Raw genomic sequence first — 20,802 nt, 5'->3', positions numbered from 1 at the left:
TTTCATAATCAGAAAACAGTGCTCCTAAGTAAACCCTTTATGTGTTTGTGTCTCAATGCACCAAACTCTTTATTTCTCATACAACTCAGGCTTTGTAGTAAGGGTTTTTTTTCATTCATTTTTCTCATTTACAACAACTTAGGAAAAGTGTCACTTTTCAGGCCAGTTAATATGGGGTTTTGGAGGCAGAAGAGATGGCTCAATTGTCTGCTCTTCCAGAGGTCCTGAGTTCAATTCCCAGCAACCACATGGTGGCTCACAACCAGGTATACATGCAGAATACATGCAAATGAATGAATCTTAAGAAAAGATTGCTTTAAAAAAAATATGGAGTTTTGTTGTTATCTGATGGTTAGGAAAAGGTGTCTCAGGAAAGGACTATGGAGCTGAGACCGGCTCGTGAGCATGTCTGTAGGGCATCACCTTGACTGTCTGAATCGATGTGGAAGATCCAGCCTGAATATAGGCCGCACCATTCATTCTCAGCTTTGGGGCCCTGGACTGTGTTGCAGGATATTTGATCACATTGGGAACTCCAAGATTGTGAACTGGGAAAACCTAGTCAACCCTAGGTCAAGAGGCAGAGCAAGTGACCAGCCCACAGGGTATGAACATAAGTAAACTGAAAGGAGAGACACTGAGGAGACAGGTACTTTTTAAGACAGGGTGGGAAAGGATAAAGAAAGAGGCTTTTTCGTTCTGGGGCATCAGTGAATAGGGAAGTCAACTGGGTGCTTTCTCTGCCTCTTTGAGCTAGCAGACTGTCACCCCAGCATCCAGCTGGAGTCTTCGTTGGTAAAATCGAATGGCTAGGACTTTTGTTTTTTAAACAACAGGACTGTACATGAGTAGAGAAAGCTAGCTTTGTAACAGGCAAGCATGCTTCCACTCTCTCCACTCTGCTACCAGCTGTTTCAACGCCATGCTATGAATTCCCCACAATGATGGACTACAATGCAGCATTGCAAAAGCTAAAATAAACACTGTCCCCCTCGAAGCTGCTTTTGTCAGAGAGCTTCATCACAGCGACTGAAGTAGAACTAGGACATTCTCCTTTGTACAAAATGACTTACTACCGAGACAAGAGGAAGGCAGAAGAGACGAGCGTGAAGTAAAAAGGAATCCATTCCAAGCAAGGAAACTTCAACTCACACCCAGGACCCTAAGGTGTAGGAAGAGTTTCTGGGCAGCCTCAGCCCAGGTAAGGCCCTCTGAAGATGGTGGAACCGTTCCCTAGAAAGGTTTTTTTAACCTGCTTCTTGAATTCTCACCTTGTACTGTGCTTCTTGTCACCTGACCCTTCATCTCCCAAGGCTCCTTCCCGTGCTCCAATAAGGAGATTAGAGATGGTTTGGAAATGCAAGCTCCTGCATTTAAAAAAAAATACATAAAAATAGGCCGTGTTTTGGTTCAGTCCCTAAGTCAGCTCCTTAAATCTGATGCAACTAGAAAATAAAGGGACCAAACACATTTGAAGGACAGACTACATAAAACTCTGGAATAGTCTGGTGGCAGCTGTCAACAGTCCCCTACAGCAATTACACTGTTTCTTATGGAGTGGGGGAAGGATGAGAATTTAGCTGGGGGTGCGGGAGGGGTTAAAGGGCCATCGCAGTAATAAATGAGATTTTTTTTTTTTAATTGCCTGCTAGGAGATAGCTGTAAAGAGCGTCTAAGTGCTTGGGAGCTCATGGTTTTTTTTAATGAAATAGGTTCAATTTACAGCCCCCATAATTAGCAGATCCGAAACACCTCTGACTTCAGCCCCAGGAGATTTAAGACCTTCTTGTGCAGGGAACCACACTCAATGTACATACCTCCAGGTAGACACATATACATATACATTTTTGTTTTTTGTTTGTTTTTTTTTTTTTGAATCAGGGGTTCTCTGTGTAGCCCTGGCTATCCTGGAATTCACTCTGTAGACTAGACTAGCCTTTAACTCAGAGATCTACCTGCCTCTGCCTCCCAAGTGCTGGGATTAAACACATGTACCACAGCCGCCTGGTAGCATATATGTATTTTTTTAATGTATCTTTTAAAAATACAAATGAAATCTCATTTTGAAATTAAAATAAATAAATTTTTAAAGGCTGCTAGAGACTGGAGTTTGAGTCAAATGAACTACCTGTCTAAAACAGAACAATGTGATTATAATCCCAGCACTTGAAACACTGTGTCAAAACAAGCAACACTCTTCAGTAGCCGATGACAGGATCCAGAGCCTCTATACTTTCAGTGTATCTCCCAGGCTTAGAAGGGTCCATATTAGCAACTACAAGAGCCAAGCAGCTGAAGGTATCTTAAGACATTGGGTTTCACTTATTTAGCATAAATTAACAAAAAGATAGATATTTTGGGGGTAAGTGAGATGGCTCAGAAAGTAAAGCCACCTGCTAACCAAGCCTGATGACTTCAGCTGATCCAAGTTCTGTAAATCATACTCCAATCTATACGTGACGTGCACATGCCCCTCCCCCCACTAATAAAAATCAATGTAATAAAAAATTTAGGATACATATTTGAAAAGTGATTTTCTATATTTTTAGTAACCAGTAGCCATAGTCCTCTCTAGCCCTGTTACTTCCCTACCGGTTTTAAGACTCTTGAGGCTTTCCAGTGGCCAGGCAAAAACCTCCAGGTTCCACATATACAACACTCTCACTGCCCTAACAGCAGGACCATTCCAACAGAGAGAGAGAGAGAGAGAGAGAGAGAGAGAGAGAGAGAGAGAGAGAGAGAGAGAGAGAGAGAGAGAGAGAGAGAAGCCCAAGCTCTGGACTTGAAATCCAACCAATCCCTGGAAATCTCTTCCACCCCTACTTCCACCCCAACCCCCACGAAACACTAAGTACACAATGCCTGCTTCCCCTCAGTTCCCTGCTGCTTCTCAGCCAAGCAAAGGCAGCCACCCTCTTGTGTCTCTCCCAATAAATCTCTTGTGTGAGATTTGTTGTACGAGGTAAACATTTTGGTATTCCTTTCACTCCTGACTGCCAGGATACCTTTCCCTTGGAGACATCTCCTTGCATCCCCTCCCCCACCCCCAGAGCTGTAACACATTGGGGAATCCTTTCCCCTCGGAGGTGTAACAGTTACAGTGAGGAGAAGAGAGCAGAACTGTAACATAAAGGCAACACAGAACAGAGGTGCCTGCCACAGTTCCCACCACATCTGCTGTTCCAATGGCCTAAAGCTATAACTGCCAGCATCTGATATACGTCAAATTCACAGACTGCACCTAAATATTTCACCTAACCCTGACACAAGAAACACAGCTTTGGTAATAAAAGTGGGAAAGGTAAGAGCAGATTCTGGCTTATCCATAGGGAGGATTGCTTACCCACAGAAACCAAGTTCCAATAGTTCTCCAGCACCACTGTCCTGTACAAACTCCTCTGAGCAGGATTCAGCCACTCCCATTCCTCCTGAGAAAAGTCTATTGCAATGTCTTTGAATGTCACCGAGTCCTGAGATGACACAAATACATTTGCAAATTTTTGTTATGTTTTTATTCTTTTGTTTGGGGGGAGAGGGAAGAGCTCCCCTTGCGAGTCAGTTGCTCAGCTAGAGAAGACACAAGGGACTACATCTTGCATCGCTGCACTTATTAGAAATGTCTGGAAAGTTCAAATAATGTAGACAGAAAACAAACGAGTAGTTGGCTGGGAGTGGGACAGAGATTAAGTGTAAGTGAGCATTTGGGAAGTGAAGATGTTTGTGTCTGAGAGTTTAAAGCCAGCTTGGCCAACATATTGGGCCACCTCCTGCCACCTCAAAACAAAAAGAATAAAATGACTCATGTGAGTGACAGAATATTAAAAACCAACCAACCAACCAAACAAACAAACAAATAAAACACTCCTTTTTTCCTCCCACACTCTCAAAACATCCATGATCTCTGATGGTCAAAATACGTAGGCTACATCCAGCCAGCTCCGCTGTGGGCAGCAGGTGGAAGACCTCTGATCGAATCCAGTCGTGACACACATTCCCAAACAGTGTTGGATATCACAGGCTGAGGGTTGAGTGTCACAAGACTTCCTCGGATTCAGATGCCAATGACAAGCTCCATGTTACAAGAGCCTTGGACTAAACTTCACGTGGAGGGTGACAGGGGAGGGGCGTTGCATGTCCATCTAACCTGGAACCCAACTCACACTAGTACTGAGATACCTCTGTTTGATGTGAAAAGGGACCAAGTCTTTTGACAAGGCATGGTGGTACACACCTTGAATCCCTCTACACTGGAGCATGAAGCAGGAGGGTTACTACATGTTTGAAGCCAGCTGGGCTCCATAGTCAGACTCTGTCCCTCATCTAAGTACTAATCAGGCCCAATCCTCCTTAACTTTCAGGATCCAGTGATACCAGGCACATTCAAGACGGTTTGACCATGAACTAGTAAGATTCTGCATCATAAAAGAGTGTATACAGAGCATGAAGACAAAGGGGTTCTGAGTGGGCTCTCCTTACCATGGTTATTAGTCACCTACTAGGCAGTTAAAGTTAAGGATAATGTCCTGTGGGAGAAGCAATGACCAAGCCCTGGAACAGACTACTGATCAGAATTTCCCAAGCAGCGTTACTTAGTGCTCATCAAGACTCCCTTCTCATGGAGGATAGCAGACATAACTAACCTGTAGCATGGCTTTCATTAGTTCAACAGTCATGTCTTGTCTCCTCCCGGTTTCTCTCTTGGAGAACAACTGTGTCCTGGGAAGTCCAGCCTAGGGGAAGAGAGGGTAGTTGAAAGCCAAGGTCTTCACTGTTCTCCCAGCATTACTAGTGCAAACTGTTCCTTGTCTTTCTTTCCTCCCAGGTTTAGCTGGCTGAGAGCAGGTGTGGGAAAGAACGTGTGGGGGTGCCCTGGGCCCACACGGCAGCAACCTGGGATGGGCAAGCGGTGGAATCCCAGGAGGCTTTCCACAGGGGCGGGTCCCACATACACGGAAAGTCTAAGGTTCCAAAGGCTGGAAGCTTTGGCAGCAGCAGGCCCCAGAAGACATGTGGAGTCCGTGGGTTTAAAAGTTTATTGTTCATGGCATGGTAGTTGAGTCTGGATGTGTTGCCCCCCCCCGAAAAAAAAGCCGGGGGAGCTGGCTTAAATAGGAAGGGGGAAAGGGGGCTGGGAAAAGGAATAACTTAATTAGCTATGCCACCTGGCCTTAGGTAACTCATGAATATAGAAATGTCTGTTAGTCACGTCCTCTACCTGGATAGCGACGCAAACCTCTCTGGGAGGAGCTACTCTGAGCCAAAGGTGACTGACTGCAAGACACAGGCTAATGGAGATGTAGGCCGCATGTGGGAGAAGTCTGGAATCCAGGGACATGGGGAGATACGTGCTGTCCCTCACAGGCCATGTCTCTGTTGGGTCTCCAGCTATCTCAAACCCAATGCTCTACCAGAGAGACCAAATCATCCCTTTGCAGCCCCACATCCAGGCATGATGCTTCAACTTCACTGTCAATGTGGATCTAAAATCACCTACAACATCATGCTGGGAATCATATCCGTGTGATGCTCACCTACTATCAAAGAAGCTTCCTCTTGAAGGAGATGGGAACTAACACAAAGGCAAGCTACTGGACAGTGTGCACAGAATGAGAGATGTTGGAACGCTCAGTCCTAAATGGGATGTCTTCCTCTAACCCATCCTCTCAGGGATTAGGGAACTATATGGAAGAGGAGGTGGAAGACGGTAAAAGCCAGCAGAGATGGAGAACGCCAAGGAAAGTTCCAGTGTCTTCTAGACACAACAGCACTGATGCTCACATAAACTCACACACACTGTGGCAGCATGCACAGAACCTGCAGGAATCCAAGACAAAAGGGGTCCCAGTGCTGAGAGTGGAACTAGACATGAGCCCGCATCCCTAATGCAGACGCCATCTCCAACTGTCAACCTCTACCAAACGGAGTCTCACCGTGGATACAAACTGTGCTCAAGGGCAGGCTTCAAGGCAGTAGATGGCCAACACAGAACGAACTCAATAGAAAGGTTTTTTAAGTCTCATAATGTTTTGCTTTGTCTGGGCATTTTCTATACCTTACTGATCTGTTGCCTATATATCATTATGGTTTCTGATTTTGTGTTTTTCTGGGGTGTGTGTGTGTGTCTGTGTTTCTCATACCTTTTCTTTGCCTTTTTTCTGTTTTGGTTTATCTGTTTTATTATCCACCTTGTTTTGTTTTCTAAAGAGAGAAAGAGAAGGCATGGAGTTGGACAGGTGAGGAGGAACCGTGATCAGAATATATTTATGAAAAAAATATTTCAAATAAATAAACAAACCACAAAATCTCCCAGAAGTCATAATGCTTGGCACGTCTGTGAAAGTTTTCCCAGTGAGGTTTGACAAAAGAAGTAGATTCACCCTGAGGGTAGCACCATCCCGTGGGCTAAGATCTCTCCTTAATTTAAAACAAGAAAACAAAAACAAACAAAAGCAACAAAACAAAACAGAACAAAAACAAACAAACAAAAATGACAAAAGAGGCAAGTCAGTTCTCAGTTCATGGCTCTCTGCTTCTAGCCTGCAAAGGCAGTGTGACCAGTCTCCTCACACGTTGCCACTGTGACTTCTGTGTCATGACAGACTGTATTCAAGTCGTGGATCTTTTTTTTTTTTTTCTTGGTCAGGAATTTTTGTCAGAGCAATGAGAAAAGCAACTGATAAGCTGGCAACGCAGAGTCACTACAGGAGTAGAGCAAATCACTCAGTCACTTCTTCCTATACGACAGAAGTCCTACATAGTCCCACAGAAGTCCCTAAGGCCCCTTCCTGTTATGTGGTCTGACTGTAGACAAAAAGTCCTACAAAACACTTCTTCCTTCCACTTTATAGGCAAAGGTGGAATTGTTCCCTCTGGAGGTTTCTGATCTATGATTTAGCACAGTAGATTTGAAATCCCACCCCTAATGCCACCAGACACAAGGGTTTCTATCTGTGGTAGTTTGAATATGATTGGCCCATAGGGAATGGTATTGTTAGGAGGTGTGGCCTTGCTGCAGAGTGTGCCACTGTGAGAGTGGGCTTTGGAGGTCTCCTCTTATGCTCAGGCTCCACCCAAGGCGGAAGAGAGCTTCCTCCTAGCTGCCTGAGTCTCTCCTGGTTGCCTTCGGATCTCCTCCCTCAGCACAATATGTGCCTGCATGCTGCCATGCTTCCCACCATAATGATAGTGTACTGAACCTCTGAACCTGTAAGCCAGCCCCAATTAAATGGTGTCTCTTCATAGCGATGGAAAACCTAAGACACTATTTTTCTCTACCCGGATCCCCAGGGCCTTCGCTTTCTTCTCACTCTGGAACAACAGGTCTTTGGGAACTAGTTCGACACTGTGTCACATCTGTCCTGAACTCATTCATTGCTCCTCCCTTCTGACCTAGATTAGAAGGCTTCCCTTTCCCTAGATGGCTCGGACCAGCTATTGCAGCTTCTCAAATGCTTGGGTCTAGGATCCTTAACCCAAGCCACACACCATTGTAAGCAGCCAAACAGAGAGAATCTAATGCTGGGGGCCAGAGAGATGGCTCAGCAGTTAAAAGCACCCACTGCTTTTGAGGACCCAGCTCAGTTCCCAGCAACTATATGGCAGGTCACAACCATCTGTAACTCCAGTTTCAGAGGAACCAATGTCAAATGTACATCTTAGAAAAAAAATTTCTAAAAAAAAAAAGAAGAAGAAAGAAAGGAAGAAAGAAAAAGAAAAAAAATTCTGTCTCCCAAATGTACTTAATCTTACTCCCTACATCTTGTCAAGTCCAGGTACATCCAGAACAACTCCATAGAAGCAACCTCCAGATGCTCCATCTCCTGTCACACACACAGATGCTTCTACTGGACCTGTTCCTTCTGAGCTATTCTCAGATGGCTCGCTCCATAGGAGCAATGGCTGTACTAGAGGACAGGCGTTCAATTACCCGCACCCATACATAGGACAGCTTACAACTGCCTGAAACTCCAGTTCCAGGAGATCCATGACACAGGCACCCATTTGGTGTACACACATATGCGTGCAGCCAAAATAACCATAAAAGTGAAATAAGTAAAATTTTAAAAGCAAATCACATTCTAAAAGGGAGGAAAAGAAACATAATGAGGAAATCAATGCTGGACCAAAGAAAGACCAAAAACCAGCAAGGCAAACTCTAAATTCTGCCATCTCCACGTCTGTTGTCATTCAGCTCTCCAGCTCCTTTCAGCTTTGTTGACAACTGTGCACTTCTCTCTCTTGGGCTGGTTCCACACTCAAGCTGCAGGTATCCCATGACTCTAGAATCTCCAACATCTTGAAGTCTCCAACACAATCCTGTCTTCACATTCCCAGCTTCACTCAACCGCCTCTCAGGATTTCTAGCAAGGATACTCCTGTCAGAAAGCTCTTTGAATCCTTTTCCTTCTGAGTCTTTATGGACACTTCATTACAAAAGCATGGCTGTGTAACTCATTCATCTGAGTACGGGTTGCACATGCCAGTAATCACAGCACTTGGAAGGCTGAGTTAGGAAGACCAGGGGTTCAAAGTCATCTTCTACTGACATAATGAGTTTGGGGACTGCCTGGGGTACATGACACTGTCTCAAAACATCAACAAAAGGACTGGCCCCTGGTGATCAATTTACCCTTCAGTCCCTCTCTTCTCCTGGACCGGGTTTGGAACTGAGAGTCTTAACCCTCTAATCCGGTTTACAGTCTGCTACGATCAGCCCCGACCCTGAAGCTAGCTACCTTGAGTCTGTCAGCCATCAATCACGAGCGGTCAACAAGATTTATTACTTTGGAGATTCCAAGCATTTAAGGGCTGTAATGCAGACTACCGGAAGTCAGACCTACCATACATTTCACAGTCCTCTCACATGCACAGCACTTACTTCTCTCAGCCTGTCTCCCTCTCTCACACTGAAAACTCACAGCCCAGTTCCTTTCTCACACTCGCCAGCCTGGAACACCCAAGCACAGACTTAGATCAGGACGCCCAGTCTTCTGAGCCCTCGCGCTCCCGGATTCCACGCATCCGCCCGCCTTCCTCCAGACAGAAAACACAGGGACCATGAGGATCGCCCCTGCCCGCAGCGCTCGGGCTCCCACTCCCTAACAAGCGTCTCAACTCACCCGCCAGCTACCTTACCCAGACGCTGTCAACCGAAGGACGCCGGGAGGTACCAAACAAGCTATGTGTGCGCAAGCGCAGCCTCTGCCAGCGACAACAGAAGAGCCTAATCTGAGAAAGGCGGGGCTTAAGGGGCGTGTACTCAGCGAAGTCTGCGATGAGAAGCGGGTCTTACGGAGAAGGACAGTTTCTTAGTCTGAGGGTGAAGACAAGGCTAAGCAGAGAAGAGCAAGGGTCTCAGATGTCTGATGTGAGGGGCTGGCTCTCAGCAGACTCTGGACTAAGGGGCGGGGCTTGGTGTATAAGGGGCGGGTTCTCAACGGAGTCCTTGGAGAGAGCGGTGCTAAGCGGAGAAGGGGCGGGAGCTCATCGGGATAAGATAAGGGGGCGGGGTTATCAAGTAGGGCGGGTTCTCAGCAGAATCCGAGGTGAGGGCGGGCCTTAGCCAGAAGGTTTGGTCTCGGCCTCCTGAGGTGAGGGCGGAGCTTGGGGGAGAAGGGGCGGGTTCTCAGCGGCTCCCGTGAAGGCGGCGCTAAGAGGTAAAGGGGTGGGGTCTCAGCTGAAGTAAGGGGCGGGGCTTAGCCAGTAGGGCGGTTCTCCGCAGTCAGAGATGAGGGCAGAGCTTGGAGAAGGGGCAGGTTCTCAGCAGAAACTAGAGGGCGGGACTTAGTGGAAAAGGGCGGGTTCTCAGCAAAATCTGAGGTAAGAGGCGGGGCTTGAGGCGAAAGAGCAGGGTGTCAGCGAAGTGCACGGTGAGGGAGCCGCTAAGCGGGAAAGGGGAGGGTTCACACTATTCTGAGGTGAGGGGCAGGGCTTAGCAAGTAGGGAGGTTCTCCCAGCCGACTGAGGTGAGGGCGTGGCTTAAAGGGGCGGGTTCTCAGAGGAGTCAGAGGAAAAGGGCAGGGCTTGAGGAGAAAGGCACTGTTTAAGGCTGTTATACTACTGCAGGTTGCAGAAGGGATGAGAGCTGTGTGTGGCTGAGTGCGTGATTATGCAGAAGGGTTGCCCAGGGTTCCTGGCCGTGTCGGTTAGGGCGACTCTTGCGCCAGCTCGTTAGGATTCCCATCCTGCGGGGAGACCAGAGGTGTCCCCAGTTACCAGCTGCTGCGGAGCCTCACACTATTCATGTGCGAGTTTCCTTGATGTCACTGTCCATTACTTAACCAAGCTCAACTTTTATTGTTAGTTTTTAAGACTATGAGTTTTTAGAGAGGGAGATTTGAGGTGGTTAGCCCAGACTAACCTCCGAAATGGGTAAGCAGCCAAGGATGACTCTGAACTCTTGATCTTTCTGTATCCGCCTTCCAAATTGAGATTAAAGGTGTGAGCCCCCACGACGCCAAGCTTGGAAGTTTAACCTTTGCAGGCTAAGCTTTGCCACAACAAGAACAGCCACTATTCTGCATCTGATTGTCTCTTCCCTCCCACTCATATTAATCACCTCCGTGACGAGAGCAAACCAGCATGTTTCACCTACAAAATGGGAATGCCATTATTAGTGTTGGAAGCAGCAAATGCAACAACATCATAGGAACCAAAATACAGGAGTCAGATTTTTTTCTGCCTTTTGCCAAACTAAAAATTATCCCTACTTTGAAGGATCAAGAAATCAATAGTTGTATTAAAAGCTGAAACAAATAAAAAGAGGCCACTTGGATGAAGAGAGAAAAGGGAAGCAAACAGAATTCCCTGGCTTCTTAGATCTTAATTTCCACAGACAAAAACAGACCTGACAAATGGGAGGGGGGGGATAAAGAAATATAAAGTAGAAAGGGTGTATCATACATTTCCTAATTTCTTCAGATAACATTTCAACATCTTTGAAAACCTATCCCATAAAAGATAACTGCTGGCTGTCATCAATCCAGTTTTGACACTACCTGGAGTTGAAGGCTTGGCCCTACAAAACTCCCCACTGTCTGTGATGGAACTCCCGAACTTCACTTGTTTTGCCTGTGTTTCTGACTCCAGACTGGGGTTTCTACCACCCTTGCTTCTTGAGTTCTATTAATTTGCATGAAAGACATCAGGAAAACATAGGATTTTCTCCTTCTTCTCCTTCTTTTTGTTTATTATAGGAGAGTTTAAAGGACACAAATGAACAAGTTGAAGACAAAGTCCAGAGGCCATAAGAATCGGAGCTTCTCTCCCCACAGGGTTGAAGTGTGTCACTCTCCTAGCACACGGCTGTATTCTTCTTGATCTTTCTGAACGCCTTGAATTGATGGGGGTAGGGAGAAGAAGCTGAGGCTTTACTAGGTAGGTATGATTGATTAAGTCATGGGCTACTGATAATCAATGTTACCTTTATCCACCCCATGACCTCCCCCCCACACACACCCTCACCTCCCATTCCCCCCCACACACACTCCAAAAATAGAGCTGTGAGTTACAGCTGTCTTAGCACTTGGTTGGCTTCACTGACAACCAGCTAGCTCCCTGTAATCAAATAAAGTGCCTTAATACAGTGGTTCTCGGCCTTCCTAATGCTTCAACCCTTTAATACAGTTCCTCCAACTATAAAATTATTTCTATTGCTACTTCATAACTGTGATTTTGCTACTGTTATAAATCATAATGTAAGTATCTTATATTCAGGATATCTACTATGCAATTCCTGTGAAAGGGTGTGCTGAACCCCCCACCCCCAAGAGGTTTCAACTCCCCAGTTGAGAAAAGCCTCCTTAACTAACCATGTTGAGTATAGTGGCTGATTCCTGCAGTCTCAGCACTCTGCTGAGGCAGGAGAATTGCCACAAATTCAAATCCAGCCGTGGTTTCATAGTGAGTTCCAGCCTGAAAGTGGGGAAGCTTTGGTTGGATCGGGGGAAAGATAGCAGGGATGGTGCTTACCTGCAATTCCAGCCTTAGCTACATAGTGAGATTCTGTCTGAAAAAAAAAATCACTGTATTTCTGTTCTGCAAAGGTGTACGCAGGGATCAAAAGATATTGACTTAATCTGGGGTTAACACAAGAAGAGATGAAAGAGTTTTTAATAGCCTTTAAAAGTACCAGCGTATTGAAGGATGTTTCACAGTACTCTAGTGCCACCTGCTGGGAAGAGTGTTCAAATACACCTTTTTCCTTCCCCCTCCCCCACTTTTTTTTTTTTTTTTTTTAGGTGGAATATTGTTGCCTGGAAGTCCTAGGCCCCAGTGATGCTCTTGTATTACAAACTACCACACTCAGCCAACCTGTTTTCAAAACATGGAATAGTTTGGGTCCTACTGCTAAGACGTTGCTCTCTCTTTTCTATTTCTTTTTTTTTTTCTTTACGTGCATTGGTGTTTTGCCTGTCCATTTGTTTATGTAAGGATACTGGATCCCCTGGAACTGGAGTTAAACTGGGACCTGCCCTGTGGTTGCTGGGAATTGAACCAAGGTCCTCTGAAAGAGCAGCCAGTGAGTGATCTTAACCACTGATTCATCTCTTCAGCTGTTAAGCCAACATGTTCTCACATGCTTCCCCCAGCTAGACATTCATATTCTGGGATGAGTTACTCCAGACTCAATGCCCTGAGAAGAAGGAACTCCTTAAAACACCGATAATAGTGTATTTGTGTACTCAGTAAGCTTGGCTTCCAGACCAATCCTAATTTTACTGGAAGGGAGGATGGGAAATATCCTTTTCGTGGCCTCCTAAAAGGCCACCAGCTCAATGGAGTCTCTAGTCAAAGGTCTTCCTAAGTACCTGAGTCCAATTTGATGATGTTCTGACTGACAGCTTGTAGCAGCTGAATTGTGGCTACTGTCCAGACCCAGCAACAGTTCTCAAGTTGGGTCGCAGTGAGTAAAGAAGCATGATCCAGGTAACTCCTATCACATCTCTACCCTGGAGATATTCTTGTGGATGTAACTCCTCAAGTTCCCCCAAACATGGATGAATAAGATGCTCATCAGAATTTTTTTAAAGCAACCTGAATATTCAGCAACAGAGAAATGGAGGCAATCATAGCTGGTTCTCACAAGGTGGTTACACTGGGGTAACAGCAAACATCAGCTGATGTGTCAACATACAAAACTCCTTTTTACTCCTAGTCATGGGGAGCCCGGGGCCTGAACCAGCCATCTTCTGTATCCAGGCAAGGCTGGTTGGGACTAGAATACCAATCCAGCCACAAAACCTTCGACCTACAGTCTGTCCTGCCTGCAGAGTATTCTGAGACCCTGGCCTAGCAGAATCATCAAAGAGACCAGCAAACTATGGGAGCAGATGCAGACTCCCACAGCCAAACATTAGATGGAGCTCAGGAGCCCTGTGGAGACAGAGGAAGGGTTGGGGACACAGGAACACAGCCACATTATGAATTCATGGGGCATCTCAGTGATCAGTGAGCCTGTAGGGGTCTGACCTAGGTTCTGCATATGTTAAGGCTGAGCAGGTTGGTGTTCTTTCGGGATTCCTAACAGTGCTAGCAGGGCCTGTCTCTGACCCTTTTTCCTGCACAAGGACCCTTCTCCTACTGAGTTGCCTCATTCAGCCTTGATGTGATGGTATGTTCCTGGTCTTATTGCAGTTTGTTATGCCCTGTTTGGTTTATGTCCCTGGGGGAACCTGCTCTTTTTTGAAGGGAGGAAGGAGTAGGGAATGGGAGTTCTGGGGGAGAGGGGAGGTGGGAGGGAGAGACTGAGGGGAGGGGAGGGAGGGAAACTACAGTTGGAATGTAATATATGAGAGAAGGGGGGAAAAGACAAAAAAAAACCTTTTTTTAAAGTTTCGAAAACAAAGCTGGAAAGTGGTGGCACATACATTTAATCCCCTCACTCATGAGCCAGAAGCAGACAGATCTGTTGAGTTTGAGGCCAGCCTGATCTGCAGAGCTAGTTCCAGGACAGATACACAAAATGCTACATAAAGAAACCCTGTCTGGAAGAACAACAATAACAACCAAAAAAAAAATCATAAGACACAATTCAGAAAATATTGGGGAGTGGGCCCAGAAAATTCAGCCTGTCTCTGGGAACCATGGTATTGTGGTATTGTGGCAAAATGACAAGCCTAAGATTGTGACATAACTTCATAAACTAGCTACCCAAGATACAGAGTGTGCTGGCTAGATTGTTTTTCAACTGAATACAAGCTAGTATCTTCTCGGAAGAGGAACCCTTAACTGAGGGAATAATCACCATCAGATTAGTTGGTGGACATGCATTTGCATGGGGCATTTTTTAAATAATTTTTTTAATTTTATGTGCATTGGTGTTTTGCCTATTTGTATATCTGGGTGAGGGTGTCAGGTTCCCTGGAACTGGAGTTACAGTTGTGACGTGCCATGTGTGTGTGCTAGGAATTATAGCTCTTAACTGCCGAACCATCTCTCCAGCCTTGGGGTGTTTTTGGTTTTGTTGCTTGGCTTTGTTGTTTCTTTCTTTCTTTTTTGTATTTAATCAATGACTGATGTTGGAGAGCTCAGCTGTGGGTGGTGCTTCCCTTGAGCAGATTGTCCTCTGTAGGAAAACAAAACAACAAAGTCTGAGCAAGCCAGTAAGCAAAAGTCTTCACGGTCTTAGCTCCAGTTCTTGCCTTGAGTTCCAACCCTGAGTTCCATTCCTGTAAGCTGCAAGGTGAAATTAACCCTTTACTCCCTGCATTTCGTTTGGTCTTGATGTTTCTCACAGCAATAGAAGGCAAACTAATACAAAGGACAACAAGGAAATAGCATTTCAAGGACACTGTGGGGATTTTCTGGTGCTGGTACGGCTGTTCATCATAGATGCTAATGATGATTGTTCACCGATAAACTGACACCTTTAGGAATTAAGGGTGCATTGAAATGTCCATTTAACATGAACTCAGGTAGAAGCCTCTATCTCTTTCTCTCTTTGACGTTCATCAGTCACTGAGATCTCTGCCATCTATCGAGTCTTGTTCACAGGTAATAAAACACAATTAAGATCTTAAAAATACAGCAAAACTGTAGGACTCATATGAGAAAAATCAAGTGTATTGTGGTCAGAGAGTGCAAAGCTAGATGTGGAACTGCGTTGGGTATCACTTTGAGGATGCAATCGTAGCTGTTTGTTCCTTCTCATTGCATGGCGTCCAAGGTCCTCCACCCTGAGGTACATTTTCTGTTGCAAATCAGTTCGATAGATTGACATCTTTCTTTGGGACACGAACTTCTCTCCAGAAGCCTCCATTAGATTCCAGTGGCCAATATTGGCCACTTTGAGCTGCAGAGGAGGCTTGGAAATTTGAATCTGCTATCCAGATTCTGTTGGCATAATGGCACCAATTATCCTTGTATTATTCAAATGCTGATTTCTGTGCCCCATATCTGGTTGCAATCCAGACATTGCTTTGTAATGTTCATTCTAAGAATCTCCTGTCTCAATGCTGTATAAACATTACTCCCCAATTAATCTCTGATCAGGTTAATAAAAAGCTAATCAGCCATTGACTAGGCAGAAAAAGAGAATAGGGCTGGATTTCTCATCTCAACCAGGAGAGGAGAGAAGAAAAAGAGAGGATTCATCCCAAATGATGATGGGGAACACTTATGGTAGTATTATAAACTGAGGACCAGGTAGCCAACCATGTGGCATTCATAGACTAGAATATACAGAATTATTGAGACATAAGCTAGTTGGGGAACAAGCCAAAGCTATTAGCCTAGGCATTTATTTGTAATATTCAGTCTCAGACATCATTTCATAAACTTGGGCACCGGTGGAAAAGCCCACAACTACAAGACGCTAAAGAAAGAGGCAGATGCTAACAATAACTAGGAATCACTGACGTGAGCAGAAAAAATCTACCTGTGATATAAATCAAAGGAAGACCCCCCAAACAATCGAACCATGTAGACATTTAAAAATTCTCTCCAAAATCAAGACTATTCCTGAAACAGGAAGAAATAACAGAGTAATGTGAGACTCAGGCACAAGACAGGAAGACGACCTTTTACTATAGATCTTAACTCTCCTAGTTTGGAAGTCACAAAAATATACTGTCTACAGAGAATATGAACATTTTAGACTAGAAAGAGTCAGACTTTTGGTCTCGTTCCTGTAATCCCAGAACTAGTGAGGATTGCCCCAAATTGGAGACCAGCCAGGACACAACCATATCTTGCCCAAGCCCCAGTCTTATAAACAACTGAATTTAGAAAAATTCCTCAGGCTACAAACAAACAAACAAACAAACAATCAACCCCATCCCCACCCCACAAAAAAAAAAAAAAAAAAAAAAAAAAAATGAAACTACTGCCTTTTTTTTAAAATCTATTGTCTTGGTGTTTGGTACTTTCATTGTTTTTTAAGACAGTGTTATCACTATGTAGCCCAAGCTGGCCTTGACTTGAAGCAATCCTCCTGCCTCAGCTTCCCAGAGCTGAGATTACAAGCATGCCCCACCATGCACAGCTGTTTTGTAGTTCTGACTCCTTCATTTAGTGTGTTTGGATACTCATTCGTGCTTTCATATACAAGCATGTACTCAAAACCTGCAAATCTGGGTTTTTAAGTCTAGGAGTTAAAAAATGTGTTTCTAATTATTAAAAAGGCCAGTGAGGTAGCTCAGTGGATAAGCCTGGTGATCTAAGTTCAACTTCTGGAACCCACATAAAGGAGGAAAGAAAGAAGTGACTCCACAAAGCTGCCCTCTGCTCTCTACACACGAACTGTGGGATTTACATGTACAAACACGCATGCGCACACACACAGAGCTTTTTATAAAAGTCTTTTAATTCCTCTGGGTATAACTTTTGGGGATGGGATTGTTGTCATTGTTTGGAGACAGGGTCTCATTGAGTAGCCAGCTGGCCTAGAACTCAGAGATCCATCTGCTTCTGCCTTCCAAGTGCCTAGGACTCAAGGTATGGACCACCACATCCTGGATATAGCTTTGTCTTTTCTTCCTTAGCATTTAAAAGTATTAAGTCATTCTTTTTCTTGTAGCTCATGGTATTTGCATGACTTTTTTTTTTTAATTATCAAGTGCAGAGTATTTTGGCTTTCTTTTGCCTGTGACTAAAACTGGGTGCAATGGAACATACTTTTAATATCCCCTGAAGGTAGAGGCAGGCAGATCTCTCTGAGTTTCAGGTCAGCCTGGTTTACACAGCAAACTCCAGGCCAGCTAAGGCTACAAAGAGAGACCTTGTCTCAAAATAACAAACAAACAAACAAAACAAACACAAAACAACACAAAAATCCCATGAATAGGTTCTGGATTGTGTTGGGAGACAACATACAACTGTGTTCATTTAGGATAAACTGAATAGAGGTGTCTCATTTGCAGTACGTTTATCTGTCCTTTCTTGAAGATGCACAATCAGTTATTACACTAAGCGAACGGGCTCTCTGCATTACTTCCATTCACATGGTTGCTGGCTAACAAATTCCCTGATGATTAACAGTGGGTAAGTGCCAAGAGATGGCTTTTCCACATTTACTATGTTCCTGTGTGTTCCTCTATTGCGCAGACTCGGATGCTCGGATGTTGGATCATGCCTTACACTCCTCCGGCATCCCTTATGCTTGTTGGACTTTTCCCCGGAATGGATCACCTGATGTTTAATCAGCTGTGAGCAGTGGCTGAAGGCCTTCCCACATTCCTTGCATTCGAACGGCTTCTCACCCGTATGAGTTCTATAATGCACTGTGAGATGCGAGACCCGCTTGAAGGCCTTACTGCAAACCTTACACTGGTACGGTTTCTCTCCGGTGTGAATTCTGTGATGTTGCTTAAGCTGCGAGTTCACTCGAAAGGTCTTGCCACACGCCTTACACTTGTACGGTTTCTCTCCCGTGTGAATTCTCTGATGTCGGATTAGAGTGGACCCTTGATTAAAAGCCTTTCTGCACTCTTTGCACTCAAAGAGTTTCTTGCCAGTGTGAACAGTCTGATGTTGAATCAACTGAGACCTATGGCTAAAGGTCTTCCCACACTCCTTACACACATAGGGCTTTTCCCCAGAATGAATCCTGTGATGTACTCTGAGATGTGAGACACGATTGAAGGCCTTGCCACACTCCTTACATTGATAGGGTTTCTCCCCTGTATGGATTCTCTGATGCTCGATGAGCTGGGAGCTTCGACCGAAGGCTTTAGCACAGTCTTTACATGCATAAGGTTTCTCACCCGTATGAACTCTCTGGTGTTGTAGGAAATTTGAACCAGAATTGAAGGCCTTCCCACACTCTTTACATTCATAAGGCTTCTTGCCCGAATGAATGTTCTCATGCTGGATTAGTCGAGAGACATATTTAAAAGCCTTCCCACACTCCCTACACGTGTAGGGCTTCTCATTTGTAGGAATTCCTTGGTTCTGCCCTTGGCAGAAGTCTCTTTTGCATTTTTTATATCTACAGGACTTTGTCTGGTAAAAAGTAAGGGACAAGTGCTGGCTTAACGCCGGCATTTCTTTGTGACAGATGGACACTGGACTGACATTTCTGGCTGGATTTCCTGGTTGTCTATCAAATTGGCCTTTGCCTTCCCAGTCATCTTGGAGTCTTGAGCTCTCAAGATTGCAGCGTGGAAGACTTTCTGTCATCCGTGGCGAGTCGTCATCACACATATGTCGACTGGAGAACACTATCTTGGTACCACATCCAGATTCCAATGCTGAAAAAGAAGAGAAGCAGAAAACAGCTATTTTTCTTTTTTCCAGAAAAAGAAACTACAGTGAAAACTGGAAGGCACTCAGGAGGGTCACCAGCAAGAAATGAGTGCCTCTGCTTGCCACTCTCCCTGTCACTGCTCAGCATTCTTGTCAGGGTTCCCAACATGGTGTTTGTGGGTCACACACAAGTGTCTTGTATCAGCTGGAAAGGTAGCAGCTCTGTGTGGGACTCCTTGGGGGAAGATCTTTTCTCCCACTGTCTAGCCAAGCAATCTGCTGGGGAGCATGGGGAGTCATTTATTTTTTTGTGGGCAACCAAGACATTGCTAAGATTACCCTTGGAAGCACATTAATGTTTACTAGGCTCTAACTTGCATTGTAGGCCCAGTGCCTACAATTACCATCATCTCCTGGTTCTTCTTTATTCACTGTGACTAATGACCTTTCTAATAAATCTTTGCCAGATATAAATATATGCACACACACACACACATATATATATATATATACATATATATATATATACATACATATATATATTGGAAGTTTTATATATGTATATATACACATATATTAGAAGGTGTATATGTATGTATATATATATATGTGCATGTGTGTGCATATATATACATATATGTATATATATGAAGGTTTTAACACCTATACACTCTTGAAAATGGCTAAGCAATTTGAAATTAGACAAACAGAATGGAAGGGGAGGCATCACTAGAAATGAAAAGTGGATGAACACAGAGAGTGCTATACTAGTTCTAAAACAGTGTAACTCTGAGTTAACTCTGAACCATGCTTAGAAGAACACCAGTAGAGGCTATATCAGTGATTCTCAACCTGTGGGTCGAGACCTCTTTGGGATCGAATGGCCCTTTCACAGGAGACACCTAAGACCACAGGAAAACACAGACATTTACATTATGATTCATAACAGCAAAAATACAGTTAGGAAGTAGCAAAAAAAAACCAATGTAATGGTTGGGGGTCACGTGAGGAAGTATGTTAAAGGGTCACAGATAAGGAATGCTGAGAACCACTCTTCTTTACGAGAACAGAAATATAATCAAGAAGGACTTCTGTAAATGGCAGGCTTCCTGAGCCGGGGCTTCAGGGGTTGTGCAGAACAAGGTACAAAGATACGCCCTATCTTGATTGTGGTAACACAGGTGTACAAACTTGCCAATATCCATCAATATTGCAAATTATACTCTAGTAGAACTAGTCTACAAAAATCATAAGGATTTTTCCAGATGCTCTGAAGATGGATCAGGTGATGGAATGTGAACAGAATCAAACAATGTGAATGATCTTAATATTGCTGAACTGTATGCTTAAAATAACAGCTAACATGGTAACTTTGGTTATGTGTATTTAACCATAACTTTACAAAGAAGTGATGGAAGCCAGGCAGTAGTGACGCACACCTTTAGTCCTAGCACTCGGAGGCAGAGAAGTTTCTGTGTGTTCAAGGCCAGCCTAGGCTACAGAGTGAGTTCCAGGACAGACAGGGCTATGCAGAAACCCTGTCTTGGCGAGCAAAAAGGGAAAAGAAAGTGATGGAGGGGTGTGTAACTGGGTCCTTGTCCTGCCTCAGCACTTAAAAGCATGCTGGATTTAAAAAAAAAAAAGTACAATGGCACATCTGTCTTTCAGGACTTGGCAATAGCACAACAGCAATCCTCAGGTACACGGGGGTCACCAGTTTCTCCTGTGCTTTCCTGTATCTGAAATGTAATTAACCGCCATGGCCATTGTCAACTCTGGTGAAGTCCCCCTTAGACTTTTCCAAGGCTTAAAGGGAATGGTGGAAAAGGATAACCTCGTGCCTTGTTTAGAGTGAAGTTTGCTGGGGGTGAGACCTTCTGAAGCAACATGTTTTGATCTTACTCAGATTATAAGAAGAAACTGCACCGGGGCAGGCAAGATAGCTCTGTGCATAAATGTACCTGCCACAAAGGCCTCTCGACCAGAGTTCAATCCCAGGACCCACAAGAAATCAGATGCACTGCTCATATTTGTAAACCCAGCAGTTCCACAATTAGATGAGAGGCAAAGGAAGGAAGAAAGGAAGGAAGGGAGGAAGGGAGGGAGGGAGGGAGGGAG

At 44.6% G+C, this 20,802-nt stretch overlaps 1 protein-coding gene across 1 annotated transcript in view; it reads right to left on the bottom strand.

Annotated features, from left to right (window-relative positions):
* Positions 1-20,802, bottom strand: part of LOC114631269 (zinc finger protein 208-like) — a 103,773-nt gene that overhangs the window by 18,720 nt on the left and 64,251 nt on the right. Inside the window, exon 7 of the mRNA XM_028779572.1 lies at positions 17,629-18,383. Coding sequence (XP_028635405.1) covers positions 17,629-18,383 — 755 coding nt within the window. The remainder of the gene's footprint in view (positions 1-17,628; positions 18,384-20,802) is intronic.

The sequence above is a fragment of the Grammomys surdaster genome, unplaced genomic scaffold (assembly GCF_004785775.1).
Source record: "Grammomys surdaster isolate TR1022 unplaced genomic scaffold, NIH_TR_1.0 355, whole genome shotgun sequence".
Classification (NCBI taxonomy): domain Eukaryota; kingdom Metazoa; phylum Chordata; class Mammalia; order Rodentia; family Muridae; genus Grammomys; species Grammomys surdaster.
This window is presented reverse-complemented; position numbering and strand designations above follow the sequence as displayed.